The sequence below is a fragment of the Schistocerca americana genome, chromosome X (assembly GCF_021461395.2).
Source record: "Schistocerca americana isolate TAMUIC-IGC-003095 chromosome X, iqSchAmer2.1, whole genome shotgun sequence".
Classification (NCBI taxonomy): Eukaryota; Metazoa; Arthropoda; class Insecta; order Orthoptera; family Acrididae; genus Schistocerca; species Schistocerca americana.
This window is the reverse complement of record NC_060130.1, coordinates 895,735,934-895,756,174: the sequence shown is the minus strand read 5'-3', so window position 1 is coordinate 895,756,174 and position 20,241 is coordinate 895,735,934. Positions and strand designations below refer to the sequence as shown.

The following is a 20,241-nucleotide window of genomic DNA, read 5'->3' as shown; positions in this document are numbered from 1 at the left end:
CATCAGAGAGAGGAGATTAGTGATTAACGTCCCGTCGACAACGAGGTCATTAAAGACGGAGCGCAAGCTCTGGTGAGGGAAGGATGGAGGAGGAAATCGGCCGTGCCCTTTCAAAGGAACCATCCCGGCATTTGCCTGAAGCGATTTAGGGAAATCACCGAAAACCTAAATCAGGATGGCCGGAGACGGGATTGAACCGTCGTCCTCCCGAATGCGAGTCCAGTGTGTCATCAGACATCGTGAGAGAGTAGAATGGAGCGCTCCGCGGAAGTCGCGGATTTCGAACGTGATGATGATGATGATGATGTTGGGTTTGTGGGGCGCTCAACTGCGCGGTCATCAGCATCCGTACGAAGTCCCAATTTTTTCACAGTCCATTTTCTTTTCACAGTCCAATCTAGTCACTCTCACAAATGATGATGATGATGATGAAACGATAAGGACAACACAAACACCCAGTCCCCGGGCAGAGAAAATCCCAAACCCGGCCGGGAATCGAACCCGGGACCCCGTGATCTGGAGTCAGCAACGCTAGCACCTTTTTTTTCTCATTTTGTTCTATCGTTCGTTGACTTTGTTCATGGTGGGCGTCCGATGACACTAGTTCAGGTCGTTCGTTGATCTGTTCACTCAGTTTTTTGTTACAGAGAGTAGCTAAACCCTCTGGCCGAACACGCTGAGCTACCGTGCCGGCTATTCCTAGACCACGAGCTGCGGATGACTTCGACGTGGTCAGGTGATTAGATGTCACTTGTGTCACACGTCTTTACGCGAGATTTCCACACTCCTAAACATTCCTAGGTCCACTGTTTACGATGTGATAGTGAAGTGGAAACGTGAAGGGACACGTACAGGACACAGTTTCAACCTGCCAGAAATTTTCATTTCGGCGCACTCTCGGCTGCAGAGTGAAAATCTCATTCTGGAAACATCCCCCAGGCTGTGGCTAAGCCATGCCTGCGCAATATCCTTTCTTTCAGGAGTGCTAGTTCTGGAAGTTCGCAGGAGAGCTTCTGTAAAGTTTGGAATGTAGGAGACGAGGCCTCCATAAGTTACTCATCGCAATCGAAAACGTGTAAAATACACACCATAACAAGAATGATAGTTATTCTCATGACATTTTATACGTTGACTTTGCCAACTCGCACCCAAAGGAAACCTCGAGCTATGCTAGAGATAAATCTGTCATCATAACCTACATTCGAAAAAAGAAAAACATAAAAGCGAAATAAATCTTATCAGTATTCTGTTCTATCACAGTTTTTGCACGTGTGACGTCACACAATACAACAGTCCGACAGTTCAAAGCCGGCGTTCCGTGTCGATAGGCCCCAGCGACCCAATAATTGAAAATATCTATGTACGCTTCCTGATACACTAACGTTAGTGAAAATTAAAACGCCAAAAGAATGGTCACTGTTGTATCGCAACTCAGAGGATGTGCAGAACATTACACCATAAATGAGTTATTAAGACTACAGACAGATGGCGTACCCTTAGGCTCAGTAGCATTTTCTCTCGTGTGTGTGGAAAGGTTACCATTATGCAAAGCTGAGTCGAAATGAAAACGTGAAATGCCAGTATGCTTCGTCGACGTCAAAAAGGTTCAATACCAGCACGTGGGTGGATCTCCGCAACATGCATTTGTCTTACAATAACACTTCGACTCGTGCTGGCCATGCAGCTACGTCAGTGATATGTGTATGTGACCCAATGGACAGAAGAACGCTGCATGTAGCACAAATCGGACACGGGATCACGATACAAGAGCAAAGAACATTATTACCGTCATATTATACAACTGGCCATAATGTACCATAATGCTTCGTCCGCAGTGGTGGTTCGAAAGAGATACACTGAAAAGGATGTGGACCTATCTTCTTCGAAGGTTCGGTGCCGCCTGCTGGTGGCACTGAAACCAGTACATCAAGTAGCATCTCCAGAAACCACAAGCACATCATACTGCAGTAGGCAGATGAACACTGTTGCTGATATGCCGACTGGCGACCTACTGTGTTTTCGATGAACCCTGCTTCAGTCTCTCTTACACTGATGGCCGCTTATGTGTTAAATCATCGGAAAATTGTTCCTGTCGGGGTACGAAAAAGACGAATATGTCCCTCTTTAAACAACTCTGACAGAAAAATGGGGAACCGACTGGCTCAATCCTCAAGCTGCCTTCTCACCAAATATTTTAGCAAATAAAGATATTCGAGCTCTTTTAAAACAGAACATTCTAAAATCTTTTACCCAATCTCTCTTTGTAGTTAAGCCTTCATACGCAGCATGTCCCCCTCACAGCCACTGTCTCTATCTATCTCTCTTCCACTGACTCCTTTTTCTCCCATTGATTTACAGTGTATCCCATTGCCACTCTCTCCTCTCTCACTTACACTGCCTCCTTTTGTCTTTCTTTCCCGCAGACACTGTCTCCACCATACCTCAAAAATTCGGGGCGGTCCGACTTACTTTCTCCCCTCTACACACGTGTCTAAAATTTCGGTTCAAAATACCTAAATGTTTAAGTTCGCAAGTCTGGGAGGGTCCAGCCCCCCAAACTTATATATGATCTCCACTCACCTATATTTCTCATTCCCGCTATCTCCTCTGTGTTTTGCTTTCACTGCTTCTACCTCCCTCCATCTCTCTTTCTCTTTTACTGTCACTGATCATCAATATCTCTTCTCTCTTTCTCTCTCACAGGCACTTTCTCATCCCTCTTACACCGCCACTGTCTCTCTGCTATTCTCTTTCAGCACCAGAAAGAGCGAATATGTTCACATGCCAAAATTTTTGGTGATGAAGGCAGAATGAGGATTGATGCTGCTGATTCCCAACTCATCTACTACAGTCTTTTAAAGAGAAATATATTCGCTTTTTTTGTTCTCCGACAGGAGCATTTTTCCGGTGGCTCCATTCTCTGACCTGTATAGCAGGATGTGCTACATATATGACACAAAGCGAATTCCGTAGGTCAGTAAAGTTTTGACAGTTTAATCGTATACTATGACACATTTACATACTTTGACACATACATTAAAAAGCCAAAGAAACTGGTACACCTGCCTAATACCGTGTAGGGCCCCGCGAGCACGCAGAAGTGCCGCAACACGACGTGGCATGGAACCGACTAACGTCTGAAGTAGTGCTGGAGGGAATTGACACCATGAATCCTGAAGGGCTGTTCATAAATCCGTAAGAGACTAGGAGGTGGAGATCTCTTCTGAACAGCACGTTGCAAGGCATCCCACATATGCTCAATAATATTCATGTCTGGGGAATTCTGTGGCCAGCGGAAGTGTTTAATCTCAGCAGAGTATTCCTGGAGCCACTCTGTAGCAATTCTGGACGTGTGGGGTGTCGCATTGTCCTGCTGGAGTTCGCCAAGTCCGTTGGAATGCACAATGGACATGAATGGATGCAGGTGATCAGACAAGATGCTTACCTTATGTCGTATCTAGACGTATCTGGGGTGTCATATCACTCCGACTGCACGCGGCCAACACCATGGATTCATGAGGTTGTCTCTATACCCGTACACGTCCATCCACTCGATACAATTTGAAACGAGACTCGTCCGATCAGGCAACATGTTTCCAGTCATCAACAGTCCAATGTAGGTGTTGAGGAGCCCAGGTGAGGCGTAAAGCTTCGTGTCGTGCAGTCATCAAGGATACACGAGTGGGCCTTCGGCTCCGAAAGCCCATATCGATGATGTTTCGTTGAATGATTCGCACGCTGACACTTGTTGATGGCCCATCATTGAAATCTGCAGATATTTGAGGAAGGATTGGACTTCTGTCACGTTGATCGATTCTCTTCAGTCGTCGTTAGTCCCGTTCATGCAGGATCTTTTTCCGGCCGCAGCGATGTCGGAGATTTGGTGTTATACCGGATTCCTAATATTCACGGTGCACTCATCGCGACCTCGGAGATAGTGTGTCCCATTGCTCATACGCCAACTATGACACCACGTTCAAACTCATTTAAATCTTGATAACCTGCTATAGTAGCAGCAGTAATCGATCTAACAAATGCGCCAGACACTAGTTGTCTTATATAGGCGTTGCCGACCGCAGCGCCGAATTCTCCCTGTTTACAGATCTCTGTACTTCAATGCGTATGCCTAAACCAATTTCTTTGGCGCTTCAGTGTATAAACTAAGAATGCTTAACGTAAGGTCAACAGAAAATCATTTGCTTTACACATTTTCCGCATAGTTTCCTCAACGATCCCAATCCTCGGAAACGCTCGGCTTATGCTTTCTAACGTAAAAGAGTAAAAATTTTATTCGATATATTTTATTGGATTTGCAGTCTTTTCAGTTTTACATACTTTTTGCAGTAATTTTAAGTTCTTTTCAGGCATGTTGAGACCTTTTTAGCCCATTTTTTGCTCTGCAGTACTACTTTGGGCATATTTTTATAGGTGTGAAGTGCCCATTATACAGAGACAGCGGTCATAAAGTTATATGGTGAAAAAATACTGACTGAAAACGTAGCTTAGTGACATCAGGACCCCTACGGCGACGCTAGAACCCTTTCCATGTGTTCACTATATCATTTACAACTAGATTTACGCTTCAGACGGATATTGCTTGTATATTTTACGAGGATAAGTACGGTAATTTTGAACCTCTGGACCTCAGTAATGGATAATGATATGGAGAAAAGTTTCATCATGCCCCCAGAGCATCAACTTAATAACGTTTGGTAACAATTTTGACGAGTTGCCATTAATAAAAATTATACAAGTGGCCATACCCACAATTTATACTTTTGGTACCCTAAAATCATGGTTTTTGGGGCGCGTCGTGGTACCAGATACAGATTTTCGAAAACAGAAAAAAGGCGTTTCTAGATGAATGTTTAGAGAATGTCCAGTTAAAATTTGAGCCCTTTGCAATGGTTAGTTATTTAGATAATTTAGGCTCACGATGCAAATAGGCTATAAACCTGTTTTTGCGGTTTTCTGCATAAGTGCGCTAAATTTGAACCTCTGTATCTCGGTAATGGTTATTTATGCCGGAAAAAGTTTGGAAGTTAACCGAGAATATCATCTTAGGAACAAATGGTAAAAATTTCGACGATTTACCAGGAATAGAAATTATAGAAGTGGCCATCTCCACAATTGGTACCTTTGGTACTCAAAAATCGTGGGTTTTCGGTGTTTTCTCAGGAACCATGAACAAATGATGGTTTTATATGCTGCCTAAGGCCCTCTCCAGGCTACAAATAATACAAAACAAATAACCGAGTTGCTTAATTTTCCTGGGGTGGAGGAGGTGTGTAATGCTTAAATTTTGACCCTATACTGCAGGAAACCACATTATGACAGTTCTTCCGACAGGTATATAAATGGTCGCTAGGCTAAGGGCTATCAATAATACTTGACCTCTCATCTCTGTGATCAATAGAACCCGAGATATGACTCCCTGAAAAATCGCATTTTCGCACCCGGCTTTGTGGAACAAACAGGTGCCGTGCGATGTCGCACACGGACCGATACACTACCGTGATATTCGCCGACGTAGTCGAAATCGCTAACGCACACTTCTGCGGTGGCGCTCAAGTTTCATAGCCAATATTTGGCCGGAAAGGGGAGGAGAGTTGGTGGCTTTTCCAATTAAGCGACTGAACCTACCCCTAGGGGTCTCTCTGCCAACAATGCCATACGCTGTTCCCGCAATCAGGCCACCTGCGCAGTTAACACAGTAGTTCAGAAACACGAAGAGTAATCATTTGGAGTGGCGTAGGATATAATACGCAGTCTCGGGATGACAATCGCTACCTCTGCGCCTACATTCTTCATTAGATCTCCTTTATCCCTTCTATTAATCCAACTTGATAGTGGTCCCAAACTGATGGGTAATACTCTAGAATTGGTCGTACAAGTGCAAGCCAATTCTTTCGTGGATTAATTGTATTTCCGTTCTATTCTCCAAATAAATCTCATCCTGGAATCTGCTTGTCAAATATTTTTGGGTGCTTGTTCCACTTTAGGATGGTCCGTGCGGGTACTCCTAGGTAATTTACAGTACCTACTGTTTGCAGTGATTTATTACCAATAGTGTAATCGAACAGCAGTATCAGTTGCCAGTAGCTACACCCATCGTCGATCCTGTACAGGTCTTCATGCATATCGCTAGTCTTCTGGCGTTGCAACTTTCCTACAGTCAGCGACATCGTTTGGAAACAGCCTCACGGAGTCACAGCGTCATCTAGCAGATCGTTTCAAGAGTTAATAAACAACAATAAGTCATGAATTCAATAAAAAGATGTGGCCCTGTACTCCGTAAGCTCGTATTTTGTCCACTAAACGAGACCGTAGAACTGTATGGAATACATTCTAGAAGTCCAGAAACACTGCAATACGCTGAACGCCGTTGCTTACGGTGCACTAAGTCTAGCAGACGAACAGAGTTTCGAAAGATATCTACTCACGAAACCCGTGTTCATTTTTACACAAGACATTTCGTTCTCTAAAAATGTCATAATGCGTGAGCTTAAAACACTTTTCATAACTCTACAACAGACGAACATCAACGCAATAGGTCTATAATTACGAGGGCTTGCTGAAAAGTAATGCCTCTGAATTTTTACGTAAAAACTCTTAAAGCTTTTTACATGAAACAAACGTTATTAACATTTTACGTCATTCTTCGTGTCTATATATCTGCAGCCCTCTGGCGCTAGAGGGCTCCGAATTGTAGCGTGTAACATGGCGGTGTGTATCGTAACTGTGTCAGGCGTGAGAAAGAGGGTGTTGTAGTCGATTTTCTAACTCGAAGAATTCGGTCACACGTGAAGCACACGCTCCTTCACCATAACAATGCCAGACCACACACGAGTGCTGCAACATCGGCAGCAATCCGATGCCTTGGGTTCTTTGTAATCGATCGTTCTCCATACACTCCCAACTTGACCCCATCCGATTTTCATCTGTTTCCAAAACTTAAAGAACGCCTTCGAGGACTTCCCATTGACAGTGATGAAGCGGTGAAAGCAGAGGTAAGGTTGTAGCTCCCTCAACGAAGTAAAACGTTCTGCGGTGAGATATCAACAAACTGATCCCTCGTTGGAAGAACTTGGCAGATGACTATGTTGGGATATAAATATGTAGACATTAAGAATAAAGATGTAGAATTTTAATAACCTTTGTTTCATTTAAAAAGTTTTAAGAGCTTTCACGTACAAAATTCGGAGGTGTTAATTTTAGCTCACCCTCGTATATGCCTCTCTCTGACGGCCCTTCTTGGAAACGGGAATGACCTGCGCTTTCTTTTTTTTTTTTTTTTTTTCTTTCTTTCAATCTTACGGTACCCTTCGTTGTTCTATCGACTGCTAAAATGGTGAAAAATTCTTTTTTCTATCAACAAATATTTGGAGAGGCTGTCCGTTAGTCAGGTAACCTCAGAAGTCTTATTTCGCCAGGGTAATGTCCGGCAACAAGCAGTGATTAATTTGCAGGCCATGTTTTTAAGAATGGTGAGTACTACTGCTCATCTCGCTTGTATGTTGTCCTAACATGTTGCCCTTCGAACAAGTCTGGGATGTGTCTAGTAGCAACTTGTTCGTCACTTCGTTGTAGTGGACGAAAAGAGCGAGATGCGTTTCGGAAAATATCTATTTACCGAACTATGTTCATTTATATACAGGAGATTTTCGTTCTATAAAACGTCAAAGTACGTGAGCATAAAACATTTTGCACAACACAACAGACTGTTTATGCTTTATGGACTCGTTGTAACCGGAGGTGGCAGAAGATTCTGCTGGAACATGCAGAGCCCCTTTTTAATTGTGTGCCATAGCGGCTAGACGCTCCTGGTTTAGCGCGCGAGGGATTCACATCATTCTGAACTTTCAAAGGAGAGCGATCAAATGTAGATCGTCAATCCCAGTCAGTTACGTACTATTAAACACTTTATTTGCTACATACTGTTCAGCCCTGTCACATGTCTCCTTTTGATATTTCAAACTTCAGAAACGTTTGTGTAGTTGCCATATATTAGATTGGTGCAGAACTTTGTAGAGTTTTTGTTTTGCATTCTGGTATTCCGGTTGCTATACGTCTGTTTATCGATTGTCATTTTTATTTGTAGTTCACTGTTGCTATTTGAGTTCAGATATTGTCATTGTGTCGTTTGGCGTTAGCAAGTGGCGCTGTGGACGTTAGAAAACGGGGTGCCAAACGGAGAAATCGGAACATTTTCGAAAAATTCTTCTGTTTGAGTTCAATACGGGAATGACAGCAGCGGAGGCAGCCAGAAACACTTGCGCCATGTATTGGGGGGGGGGGGGGGGTAATGTCATTGGACAGAGCACGGCAGAAAAATGGTTTCCCCTTTTAAGGAGAATTGTTTTGATATTGGTGGTTCTCCATGTCCAGGAAGACCTTCGGGGTTTGATGAAGAGCGTTTAAATGCATTAATCCACAATTATCCAACCAGTGTACTCGAGAACTGGCAAATGTGATCATTCCAACATCTTGCGACATCTGCATGCAATGGAGAAGGTTCAAAAATCGGGTGTACGGCTACCGCATGTTCTAAGCCAAAATCACAAAAAACAGCGGGTGGCCATATGTGTGTCTCTTACCCGTAAACAATTCGCTCCTGAACAACACCAACCATTCCTATGCTGTATCGTTACTGGTGATGAGAATAGTATCTTAATGCTAACATAAGCAATAGAAAGGAATGGCTGAGCCCAAACAAAGCTCCCTGTACAAGGACCTTCGCGCATCCACAAAAGGTAATGTTAAATATCCTGTGGAACATCGACGGTGTGGTGTACTCGAATTACTTCCCCGAGGTATAATCATCACTTCTCGGTTTTCCAGAGTGAGATTTTCACTCTGCACCGCAGTGTGCGCTGATATGAAACTTCCTGGCAGATTAAAACTGTGTGCCGGACCGAGACTCGAACTCGGGACCTTTGCCTTTCTCGGGCAGTTGCTCTACCAACTGAGCTACCCAAGCACGACTCATGACCCGCCCTCACAGCTTTAATTCCGCCAGTACCTCGTCTCCTACCTTCCAAACTTTACAGAACCTCTCCTGCGAATCTAGCAGACCTAGCACTCCTGAAAGAAAGGATATTGCGGAGAAAAAAAATGGTTCAAATGGCTCTGAGCACTATGGGACTCAACAGCTGTGGTCATAAGTCCCCTAGAACTTAGAACTACTTAAACCTAACTAACCTAAGGACATCACACACATCCATGCCCGAAGCAGGATTCGAACTTGCGACCGTAGCGGTCGCGCAGTTCCATACTGAAGCGCCTAGAACCGCTAGACCACCGCGGCCGGCTGATATTGCGAAGACATGTCTTAGCCACAGCCTGGGGGATGTTTCCAGAATGAGATTTTCACTCTGCAGCGGAGTGTGCGCTGATATGAAACTTCCTGGCAGATTAAAACTGTGTGCCGGACCGAGACTCGAATTCGGGACCTTTGCCTTTCGCGGGCAGTTGCTCTTCGCAGGAGAGCTTCTGTAAAGTTTGGAAGGTAGGAGACGAGGTACTGGCAGAATTAAAGCTGTGAGGATGGGTCGTGAGCCGTGCTTGGGTAGCTCAGTTGGTAGAGCAGCTACCCGCGAAAAGCAAAGGTCCCGTGTTCGAGTCTTGGTCCGGCACACAGTTTTAATCTGCCAGGAAGTTTCACTTCTCGCGTGTACTGACAACAAAGGAGGGTTCTTGCAGACGCAATCCAAGACCAACGACCAGGAAAACTTAGTGAAATTATGATGCTCCACGATAACGCCAGCTCCCATCCTGCTAGACTGATAAAAAACGCTACACAGGAGTTCAACTGAGAAGTCATTCCGCACACACCTTATTCACCTTATCTTACGCCCTCAGATTTACACCTTTCCCGTTCTCTGTTAACAGCCTTCAAGAAACTTCCTTGCCAGAAGAAAAGCGCTCCGAACGTGGCTCGACTAGTTCTTCGTCTCAAAACCACATGGTTTGTACAGTAGATAAGTCGAAAAGTTTCGTCAGCGTTGGCAAACTGTGGTAGATAGTGAAAGAGAATATATTACTGACGACTAAAATCTCCGTTATGTGTGAAGAGCACAAGTAACGATTTTATCGTATCAAAACTCAAAAGTTGTATAAACTAGTAAATTATTTCCGAAGTCATACAATGCAAGAAAATTCTGTTGTGATAACAGAAGAAATAAATTATTGAGACGTTCCAGAATAGGTTATAAGACATTAATTTCCTTATAGGCAATAACATTTTTTCTTCTGAAATACAAAACTAAAAATATTATAATTCAAATTAATACGTAAGTTACTTCTCAGTTTTTCAGAAAACGTATATACTTTTTCTTTTTACTGTATTTAGAATTCCATTCCACTAATCTGTTAACGCCCATTATAATTTTCTTGCCATTCACCTCACTTTTTAATTATGTAAAACGATAATTCGAGACAAGGTGCAATCCCAATCACATAAAATAAAGATAGAAGCTGCGATCAAGGCTTTCCTGAGTATCGTTGAACGCTACCAAACGTTTTACATGTGCTAGAAATTTTGTATTGTGAGTACGTGCACTGTATGAAATAACCAGGCGTTTTCATTCAAAGGAAGTCAAAATTTCCACAAAAATATACAGATCTGTTCTCATTACCCCACTTGTCCATTACATTAATTACTGACTGGTCGTATGTGGTATGGGGCAAAAGTTAGACATTTAATTTTATGAGTGGCTTCTTCATGCAGTAATCTACTTTAATTTCTCATCTTCTTTCAGATATTTGGAGCATTTCTTGCGTGGGAAACCCGGCACGTCAGCATACCAGCGCTCAATGATTCGAAGTATGTTGGGATGAGCGTGTACAATGTCGTCATAATGTGTATCATGGGAGCTGCAATCTCCTTCGTTCTCTCAGACAAACAGGATGCTTCTTTCATCATAATTTCAGTATTCATTATTTTCTGCACTACAGGAACCTTATGCCTGGTTTTTGTTCCTAAGGTAAGCTCTGTAGATATGCATGTAATATCAACAGATCATTTTGATATCACTGTATAAGCAGGTACGAAGTATTACCAGTCTTCAGTAAATGGACGACCTCAATGAGTATGCGACCAGGTTGAAATGAAGTCGAGGGAGGAGGAGTTGTAGTCTGAGTATATGTCATTTGTCATCGTCATTAATATGCTATATTAATCTTTTTATCCTCTGTTGATGACGTGGGTCAGTTCACAAATAACAGCATAGTATCTGTAATAGGATGACACTTATCACAAATTCAAACCCATGAGTTTCAGATTGGTGTTCGTTAATTTAGAACAATGTAGCTTCACTTTTCAGTACCACAGAAATCTTGTATGGCACAACATACACAAATTTGTTAACATGCTGTGTACAAAAGAGAATGTACCATCTAATGATTTGAATATCCTGTAGTATTGAACTGCCAAATTTCTCGCTAATTCTTGCTTTATAGCAGTTTCAATAATTATCTCCTACATTCCCTTTAAAATAGTTCATGAAATTTAAGGGTTGCAATATCCTGGCAGGGTCACCACATGAAAGGTTGCTGTACCTGCTAACTGCTTGCTTAAATCTGTGATATTTACTATACAGGGTGGTCCATTCATCGTGACCGGACCAAATATCTCACGAAATAAGCGTCAAACGAAAAAACTACAAAGAACGAAACTTGTCTAGCTTGAAGGGGGAAGCCAGATGGCGCTATGGTTGGCCCGCTAGATGGCGCTGCCATAGGTGAAACGGATATCAACTGCGTTTTTTCAAATAGGAACGCCCATTTTTTATTGCATATTCGTGTAGTACGTAAAGAAATATGAATGTTTTAGTTGGACAACTTTTTTTGCTTTGTAATAGATGGCGCTGTAATAGTCACAAACATATAACTCACAATTTTAGACGAACAGTTGGTAACAGGTAGGTTTTTTAAATTAAAATACAGAACGTAGGTACGTTTGAACATTTTATTTCGGTTGTTCCAATGTGATACATGTACCTTTGTGAACTTACCATTTCTGAGAACGTATGCTGTTACAGCGTGATTACTTGTAAATACCACATTAATGCAATAAATGCTCAAAACGATGTCCGTCAACCTCAATGCATTTGGCAATACGTGTAACGACATTCCTCTCACCAGCGAGTAGTTCGCCTTCCGTAATGTTCGCACATGCATTGACAATGCGCTGACGCATGTTGTCAGGCGTCGTCGGTGGATCACGATAGCAAATATCCTTCAACTTTCCCCACAGAAAGACATCCATCACGTTGGAAGTAAATCACCATTCTGTCATGCAGTGAAACATCTTGTAGTAGCATCGGTAGAACATTACGTAGGAAATCAACATACACTGCACCATTTAGATTGCCATCGATAAAATGGGGGCCAATTATCCTTACTCCCATAATGCCACACCATACATTAACCCGCCAAGGTCGCTGATGTTCCACTTGTCGCAGCCATCGTGGATTTTCCGTTGCCCAATAGTGCATATTATGCCGGTTTACGTTACCGCTGTTGGTGGATGACGCTTGGTCGCTAAATGGAACGCATGCAAAAAATCTGTCATCGTCCCGTAATTTCTCTTGTGCCCAGTGGCAGAGCTGTACACGACGTTCAAAGTTGTCGCCATCCAATTCCTGGTGCATAGAAATATGGTACGGGTGCAATTCTCAACACCGACGTTTTTGAGATTCCCAATTCTCGCGCAATTTGTCTGTTACTGATGTGCGGATTAGCCGCGACAGCAGCTAAAACACCTACTTGGGCATCATCATTTGTTGAAGGTCGTGGTTGACGATTCACATCTGGCTGAACACTTCCTGTTTCCTTAAACAACGTAACTATCTGGCGAACGGTCCGAACACATGGATGATGTCGTCCAGGATACCGAGCAACATACATAGCACTCACCCGTTGGGTATTTTGATCACAATAGTCATACATCAACACGATATCGACCTTCTCCGCAATTGGTAAACGGTCCGTTTTAACACGAGTAATGTATCACGAAGCAAATACCGTCCGCACTGGCGGAATGTTACGTGATACCACGTACTTATACGTTTGTGACTATTATTGTGGTCCAATTAAAACATTCATATTTCTTTCCGTACTACACGAATATGTAATAAAAAATGGGGGTTCCTATTTAGAAAAACGCAGTTGATATCCGTTTGACTTATGGCAGCGCCATCTAGCGGGCCAACCATTGCGCCATCTGGTTTCCCCCTTCAAGCTAGACGAGTTTCGTTCCTTGTAGTTTTTCTCGTTTGACGCTTATTTCGTGAGATATTTGGCCTGGTCACTATCAATGGACCACCATGTATTTGTAGCCTAATACCGTCTGAGATTGCTCGCTTTGCATCTTCGTATACCAACGTCACTTTCTACACATACCCTACAGATATTTTAGCCCAGAGACCAAAGAATTGGCCAGAAAAAAAGTGAAATGAGTATTAACAAATTATTTAATTATGCAATGAATAATGTAGATCTCGGTCTGCACTAATAAATAGGGGCATGTAAGGATTTGTGTAAGTGGCGTCATAAACGTGGGAGATTTTGTATCCGTAGTTAACACTATGCCGTCTGGCGACACCACAGTGGTGTCGTGCGTGAAATAGCGTCAACGGCCGGCGACACCACAGTGGTGTTGTGTGCATAGTATCGCTCAGTGGCCGGCGACAACACAGCGGTGTCGTGAGCATAGTATCGCGCAGTGGTCGGCGACTGCACTTAAGTATCTTTTTCATTCTGTTGGTGTTTTATTTAGGTAACAATAAGTTACACATGTCAACAAGTTTTTTGCTTTTATAAGCACGTGTGCCCTTTCATCATGGCAGACAAGAGAGACGATGAGATTATTTACGATGAACGCGCGGACGTCTTGTCTGACGTTCCGATGACTTGAACGATTGGGAAGAAGACACTGAATATCAAAAAAATGGAAGTGAGACAGAATCGTCGGAAGATAGTGAAATACGTCCAAGAAGAATTCAGCGGACGCTACGGTTGCCAACTGATTCTGTTGAATCATAAGAAGACAGTGCACAGTGGTCCGACTTTGATTTACCGAGGATCAATAATAAATTTGAAGGATCTACGAGTCCAAACATATTTCCCAAAGATACACAGAGCGTCGAGGATATCGTAGAATTATATATAGGGAATGATCTATTTGAATATATTAGCAACGAAACCAACAAGTACTACAGTAAAAATTGCAATAGAAGGAAACTGGATTTAAAAAATGCCAAATTTGTCGACGTTACCGGACCCGAACTTAGAAAATGGTTTGGGCTTGCTATCTTTATGGGAATTGTAAGAAAAGCAAGGATCACTGACTATTGGTCAACGAATCCGTTGGTAGACACGCCGCTATTTCTCAAAACGATGCCCCGCAACCAATTCAGACAAATATTATCATTTTTACATTTTTCCGACAGCAACAATAAACTGAATAATGCCGACCAGCTTTTCAAAATGCAATTTGTAATTGATTAAGTTTTCCAAAAAGTTTAAAGAAACCTTTAATTCTAGTCAAAACATCTCAATTGATGAAGGAATGATACCGTGGCGTGGACGGTTAAATTTTAAAGTTTACGATCCGTCGAAAATTACGAAATATGGTGCACTCATTCGGATGCTGCGTGATTCGAGTACGAGATACATTTCCTCATTCAAGATATATTCCGACGCTGGACAGCCTTTAGCAAAAACAGCGATGGAACTATTGACGCCTTCTTATGGAAATTGGCATCACCTCTACATGGATAATAATTATAACAGTGTAGAAGTTGCAGAGAAGTTATTTGAAAATAAAATTCGAGATTGTGGAACGATACGGCAAAATAGAGGATTTACGGAAAAATTAAAGCGCGCAAAAATCACTGTGTTTGAAGCTTGTCATCAACGAAAAGGTGAAGTACTCGCATAGATATGGAAAGCTTCGAAAACTAAAACGATACGAATGATCTCTACAATACATAATGAATGCCACTTTGACTGACACTCAAAGAAAATGTAGAAAAACCAATGACACAATAAAAAACCTGAAAATGTATTAGACTACAACAAACACATGAAAGGAGTGGATCGGGCAGACCAATATTTAAGTTATTACCCTATATACAGTCAAACTATAAAATGGTCAAAAAAGGTTTGTATGTACCTCTTTAATTGCGCATTATTTAATGGTTTCCGTATATAGCAATATTTCAATACAGAACACAAGAGTCTCCGATTCCACGATTTTTTATTGAAAGTGTCTGATTTGTGGATAAAAGACCATATACCTGCTTCTGAGCAAAACTTGAGGGGCTGCCACTACATCGCGTACGTCTCATCATGATCCGGTTGACAGACTTTCCGGTCACATAAAGCAACACCAGCTAATACATATTTCCGAAACGAATAAACGAAAACGAAGGAACTGCCATGTATGTTCCAAAAACGAAAAAGGAGAACAAAAAACTTAATGTGCGAGTGTTGTGGAGTTGCGTTACATCTTGGAGACTGTTTTGCTGCATATCATACGAAAGAGAAATACGAAGTATCAAAGACAATGCAAATAAACAAAAGTACGAAACAAACAAATTTCGTTTTTATTTACTTATGTATATATTCGAAATTTTATGAAAGATGGGGAACAGGGTTATGAACTTAGGAGAACTAACGATGAGATTAGTGAAACTTAACAATTTATAATCTCCTGATAATGTCAAGAACGGCCGGCTACAAGCCAAGTAATCCGGCGCCAAGCGAATACATCTGTACGAGACGCGCGGACGACAGTGTGCTAATAAATGTAATCATCTCCTTCTATCATTTATGTTACACATCATATCGCAACAAATACTGCTTTTAAGTTGCATGTAGGGAGGACATAATGGAGAAATAAGTGAATTGGGGTAATAAGCATCGAAACTGGTTTCATTTAATTTGAACTGTTTTATTGTTTCAAAGAAAAACCAAACTTTACATGCTAAGAGTTTACTTTCTCTCAATTAATTTTCAGTGCACAAAGAAATATTTATGATGAAAGTGATTCCTTAAGCTGAATTCAGACAAACAGACCATTGTTTCATTTAACCTTGCACAATACTGGTCGGTGAGAGGAAGCGATAATAATGCATGGGTTCCAAAATGAAACATTCATTTACTTCAACATCCAATGGTAGATACCCACTAAATTACTGAACTTAAGCATGTACCAGATTCTGGGACACAGGAGCCGATGACGGGATCTCAGACGGTTTGTACTCAAATATACTACATCTGCAAACCCAATCTCGATAGCGACCATAAAAATGTGCCTAAGGCGGTTATTAAAAGAAAATGAACTTTCCATTCATGTACTACTGAAATAAAATCCTAGCAGTTATTTATTCAGGCTTCAAAACAACGAACTATAAAGTAACCACCACGTGGTTGGATCGTGGGCCAAAGTTAGTTCTATTCACAAAGAAAACTATTCACATTTCACATCCCAGTTGTATATCACTGTTCTTATTACAACAAAGACCATCATTTTATTGCGATTTTATCATAATAAGGGACTGAAAGCCACAATACCAAAAATACCATTGACAAAGAAAACTTCTTAAAATTACGAAATTTCGCACGCAAATTGTTCATCAACGCGCTTATTATAACACACGTAATCTTTTTATAATCCTTCTACAGTTGTAGGAGACAGAGTAGGGACAACTTGGTTGGCTGAAGGCCACACTAGGAAAGTGCAATTCATAGATGAAACTAATTAAAATTACGAAGATTCACACGCTTTTCCACAAGAAAAATGTTACAACCTACTCAATCGTAAAAAGCTAACATGACCCCTATCAAAGTCTACAATTACAACTTGAAACTGACAAAAATGCTACATAACGACCGCGGACCCGGGTATGAAAAATTAAGAGAGCAGAAACCGAATGCCGCACACGGCTCCCTCTGTCTAATGTTTGGACCAGGCGCTGGGTGGGGAGAATAGGTACCAACTGCCCTCTACAGTGCATTCAAAAACGGTGGTTGGACGCCATGAGGTTATCGTCTTTGCTCCCAGCATTGTCTACCCAGAAGTCTGAGTTGGTAACACAACATCGAACCATACCAGACTACCAAACACTCTGACTGTGCTGGAGCGAGTTTTGAACTGCTCTTTTTTGCTTTTTTTCTCATTCATACTGGATGGATGAAAGGAAGTGGGGCTGTGCAAGGACAGAACACCAATAAATGAATAGAGGCAGGCGCTCGCTCCACCTCCAGAGGCTCTGTGTCAAACTGTCAGAGTACCGAATCCAAATATACACAAAGCCATCCTGCTAAGGCGAATGTCACACTTAGCTTTAATGAAAGAGTTTCAGCACAACTCTTTCAACTTAACAAAAGGAAAAAAATTCTCAATAACTTACGTAGACTCAAGTACAAACGCAAATGCAAAAGTTTCAAGAGCATAAATCATGACAGTATTTTACGGAAAACATTAGTCGCACATGATTAAGAAGTAGTTGAATTACTAAATTTGTCGCAAAAAGACCACCACGGAATACTCAACCGTTTTCCAGACCATTTAAAAGATTTTAAATTATTGCCGACATTTCTGATTCTGTGGATTCATCTTCAGACACTGTTTTTCTGCTACTTACAACTATGTTGTGCTCTACCAATTCTAGAATTGTCTTTTCTGACGAGCAGTTTATCGTGCCATACTGATAACAAATGCTTGTGTTGCCAACGGCAGTCTGTCATTGCCGTAATTTTGAATCATACCGTAGATATTTCTGACTGCGGTGGAATTTATAAGTACATTCATCTGCATTACCACAATCATGGTTATTACAAACATAATTTATAAGGTTGTTATCAATTATCGTCTGTCAGCGAAATGATAATGTTAGTTTTAAAACTAATATTTTAATAGCTTTCTTATGTCTCAGCTTATAGAATTGAAAAGGAATCCCCAGGGGTCTATTGACAAACGCATACGCGCTACACTGCGCCCTATGTCAAAGAACAGGAGGGATTCTGCCGCTTCTGAACTTGAGGAGAAACTGAAGGAAGCAAAAGCAACAAATCAGAAATACAGGAAGGAACTTCTCGAACGAGAATCAGAGCTGCAGGTAGGTGCACATCATGTTGTTTTGAAGAATATTAACATTTGAACTATGAGACTCTACAAATACTTCGGCAAATTTTTGCTTGACATACTATAATTACACATCAACTTTTAAACGTAATAATCTACAGTATTTAAGTACTAATTCACCGTGGGATTCGATCCATTTTATACTAAAGAGTTGTATTCTTTCTTCCTCAGACTGTCCGTTGAGATATATGAGACGTATTTTTTTTTTACTTTCTGTCACTTTGATTTCGTTATCTTCAAAAAAGAAATTACTTCAGACTCGGAAATAGCTTCTTGTGACATAAATCACTCGTGAAAAGCCCGCTTAACGGGAATAGAACTGGACATATTTAGTACTCCCTGGACTTAAGAATAAATTTTCCAGTAAAGTAAATCCGTAGACCTTTCGCACCGTTCCTACATACAGTACGTCGTGCACACCACTACTGGAGGAAATATCTGAGCGCATTCATTTGGTTCAGACTCTGAGAACTCTTCTCCGGGAACTAAACTTGTGTCTAGGAAATTCAGTCGTGAGTCTATGATTCTATTTGTCCTGTACCACTTGTGGGGCCAGTGCTTGGGAACCGTTACCTTTTATAGGTACTTTTTCCAAAGGACAAACGATTTAGATCTTTTTGTTTAATTCATAATGTCCAGAGATCCGAGAATTATTCTAAGTCCGCAGCTCGCGGTCGTGCGGTAGCGTTCTCGCTTCCCACGCCCGAGTTCCCGGGTTCGATTCCTGGCGGAGTCAGGGGTTTTCTCTGCCTCGTGATGACTGGGTGTTGTGTGATGTCCTTAGGTTAGTTAGGTTTAAGTAGTTCTAAGTTCTAGGGGACTGATGGCCATAGATGTTAAGTCCCATAGTGCTCAGCGCCATTTGAACCAATTATTCCAAAACTGTATTCATGAAATGAAGTTTTCCAATTTCAAAATCCTAGTGTTGCTATAAGAATCTTTCACTCTGCGACAGAGTATGTACTGTTTTGACAGATTAAAACTGTCGAACCCAGAATCTTGGCTTCCGTGGGTAATGCTCTTACCAGCTGAGCTACCAAGGCGTCGCTGACGACCTGCCCTCACAGCTTCACTTCTGTCTTATTAAAAATTACTTTTAACTCTGCTTAAGTTTCTAATTTTGGTTATCGTGCTTTTTTATACCCTAAGGGTCTGATTTGTCAGCAACATTACGACCTTAATCTCTTTTAACACACTGAGTGCCAGCAAGATGAATAAAATATGATTTTAAATTTTTTCCCAAAAGTAGCCTTTACTGTCATCGTAAGCAACGAAAACAACAAGATATTTTCAAAAATCAAGCAATCGATTGTTTTATGGTACATACATTTATCAACCTAGTATCATTTTCTGCGGAAACAATTTCAGAAACACTTCCAAGAGAGATCCACAGCTTACACCAACATTTCGTCAGTCATCTTCAGAAAAATCATGCACGGCTGCTAATTTCAAAAAATGGTTCAACTGGCTCTGAGCACTATGCGACTTAACTTCTGAGGTCATCAATCGCCGAGAACTTAGAACTAATTGAACCTAACTAACCTAAGGACATCACACACATGCATGCCCGAGGCAGAATTCGAACCTGCGACCGTAGCGGTCGCTCGGTTCCATACTGTAGCGCCTAGAACCGCAGGCCACTCCGGCCGGTGCTGCTAATTTGTACGATTTAAACCATCTTATTTGTGCGCTTATCACGGCAGGCTCATCTTCACTGTCATCATCAACGTCTTCATGAACTGCATTTTCAGTGAGTAGTTCAGGATCCGGCAAAGCAACTGAAGTTCTTGATATACTTGCCTGACGCAGAGCATTCACAGAAGAACCCTCATGGTCACTTTCTGTCTCAGGTGTCTCTGCATCCAATGCACTCGAAATTTCTTCTTCTAAAAGACGGACTTTTAGATCATGGGTGACGTCTCGATTCTTCCATGAACACGTTATGCCCAAATCAAACTATTGTCCTAAATAACAAGCAAAAAATCGGCCTAAAATTTAATAAAAGTACGTCCATCTACATCCACATAATTACTCTGCAATTCACAATTAAGTGCCTGGCAGAGGGTTCCTCGAACCACCTAGAAGCT

The 20,241-nt window shown here is 41.6% G+C and overlaps 1 protein-coding gene across 1 annotated transcript in view; it reads left to right on the top strand.

Annotated features, from left to right (window-relative positions):
* The window catches only part of LOC124556380 (gamma-aminobutyric acid type B receptor subunit 2), a 328,860-nt gene that overhangs the window by 130,694 nt on the left and 177,925 nt on the right, over positions 1 to 20,241 (top strand). The window contains exons 10-11 of the mRNA XM_047130343.1: positions 10,761 to 10,985; positions 17,946 to 18,128. Coding sequence (XP_046986299.1) covers positions 10,761 to 10,985; positions 17,946 to 18,128 — 408 coding nt within the window. The remainder of the gene's footprint in view (positions 1 to 10,760; positions 10,986 to 17,945; positions 18,129 to 20,241) is intronic.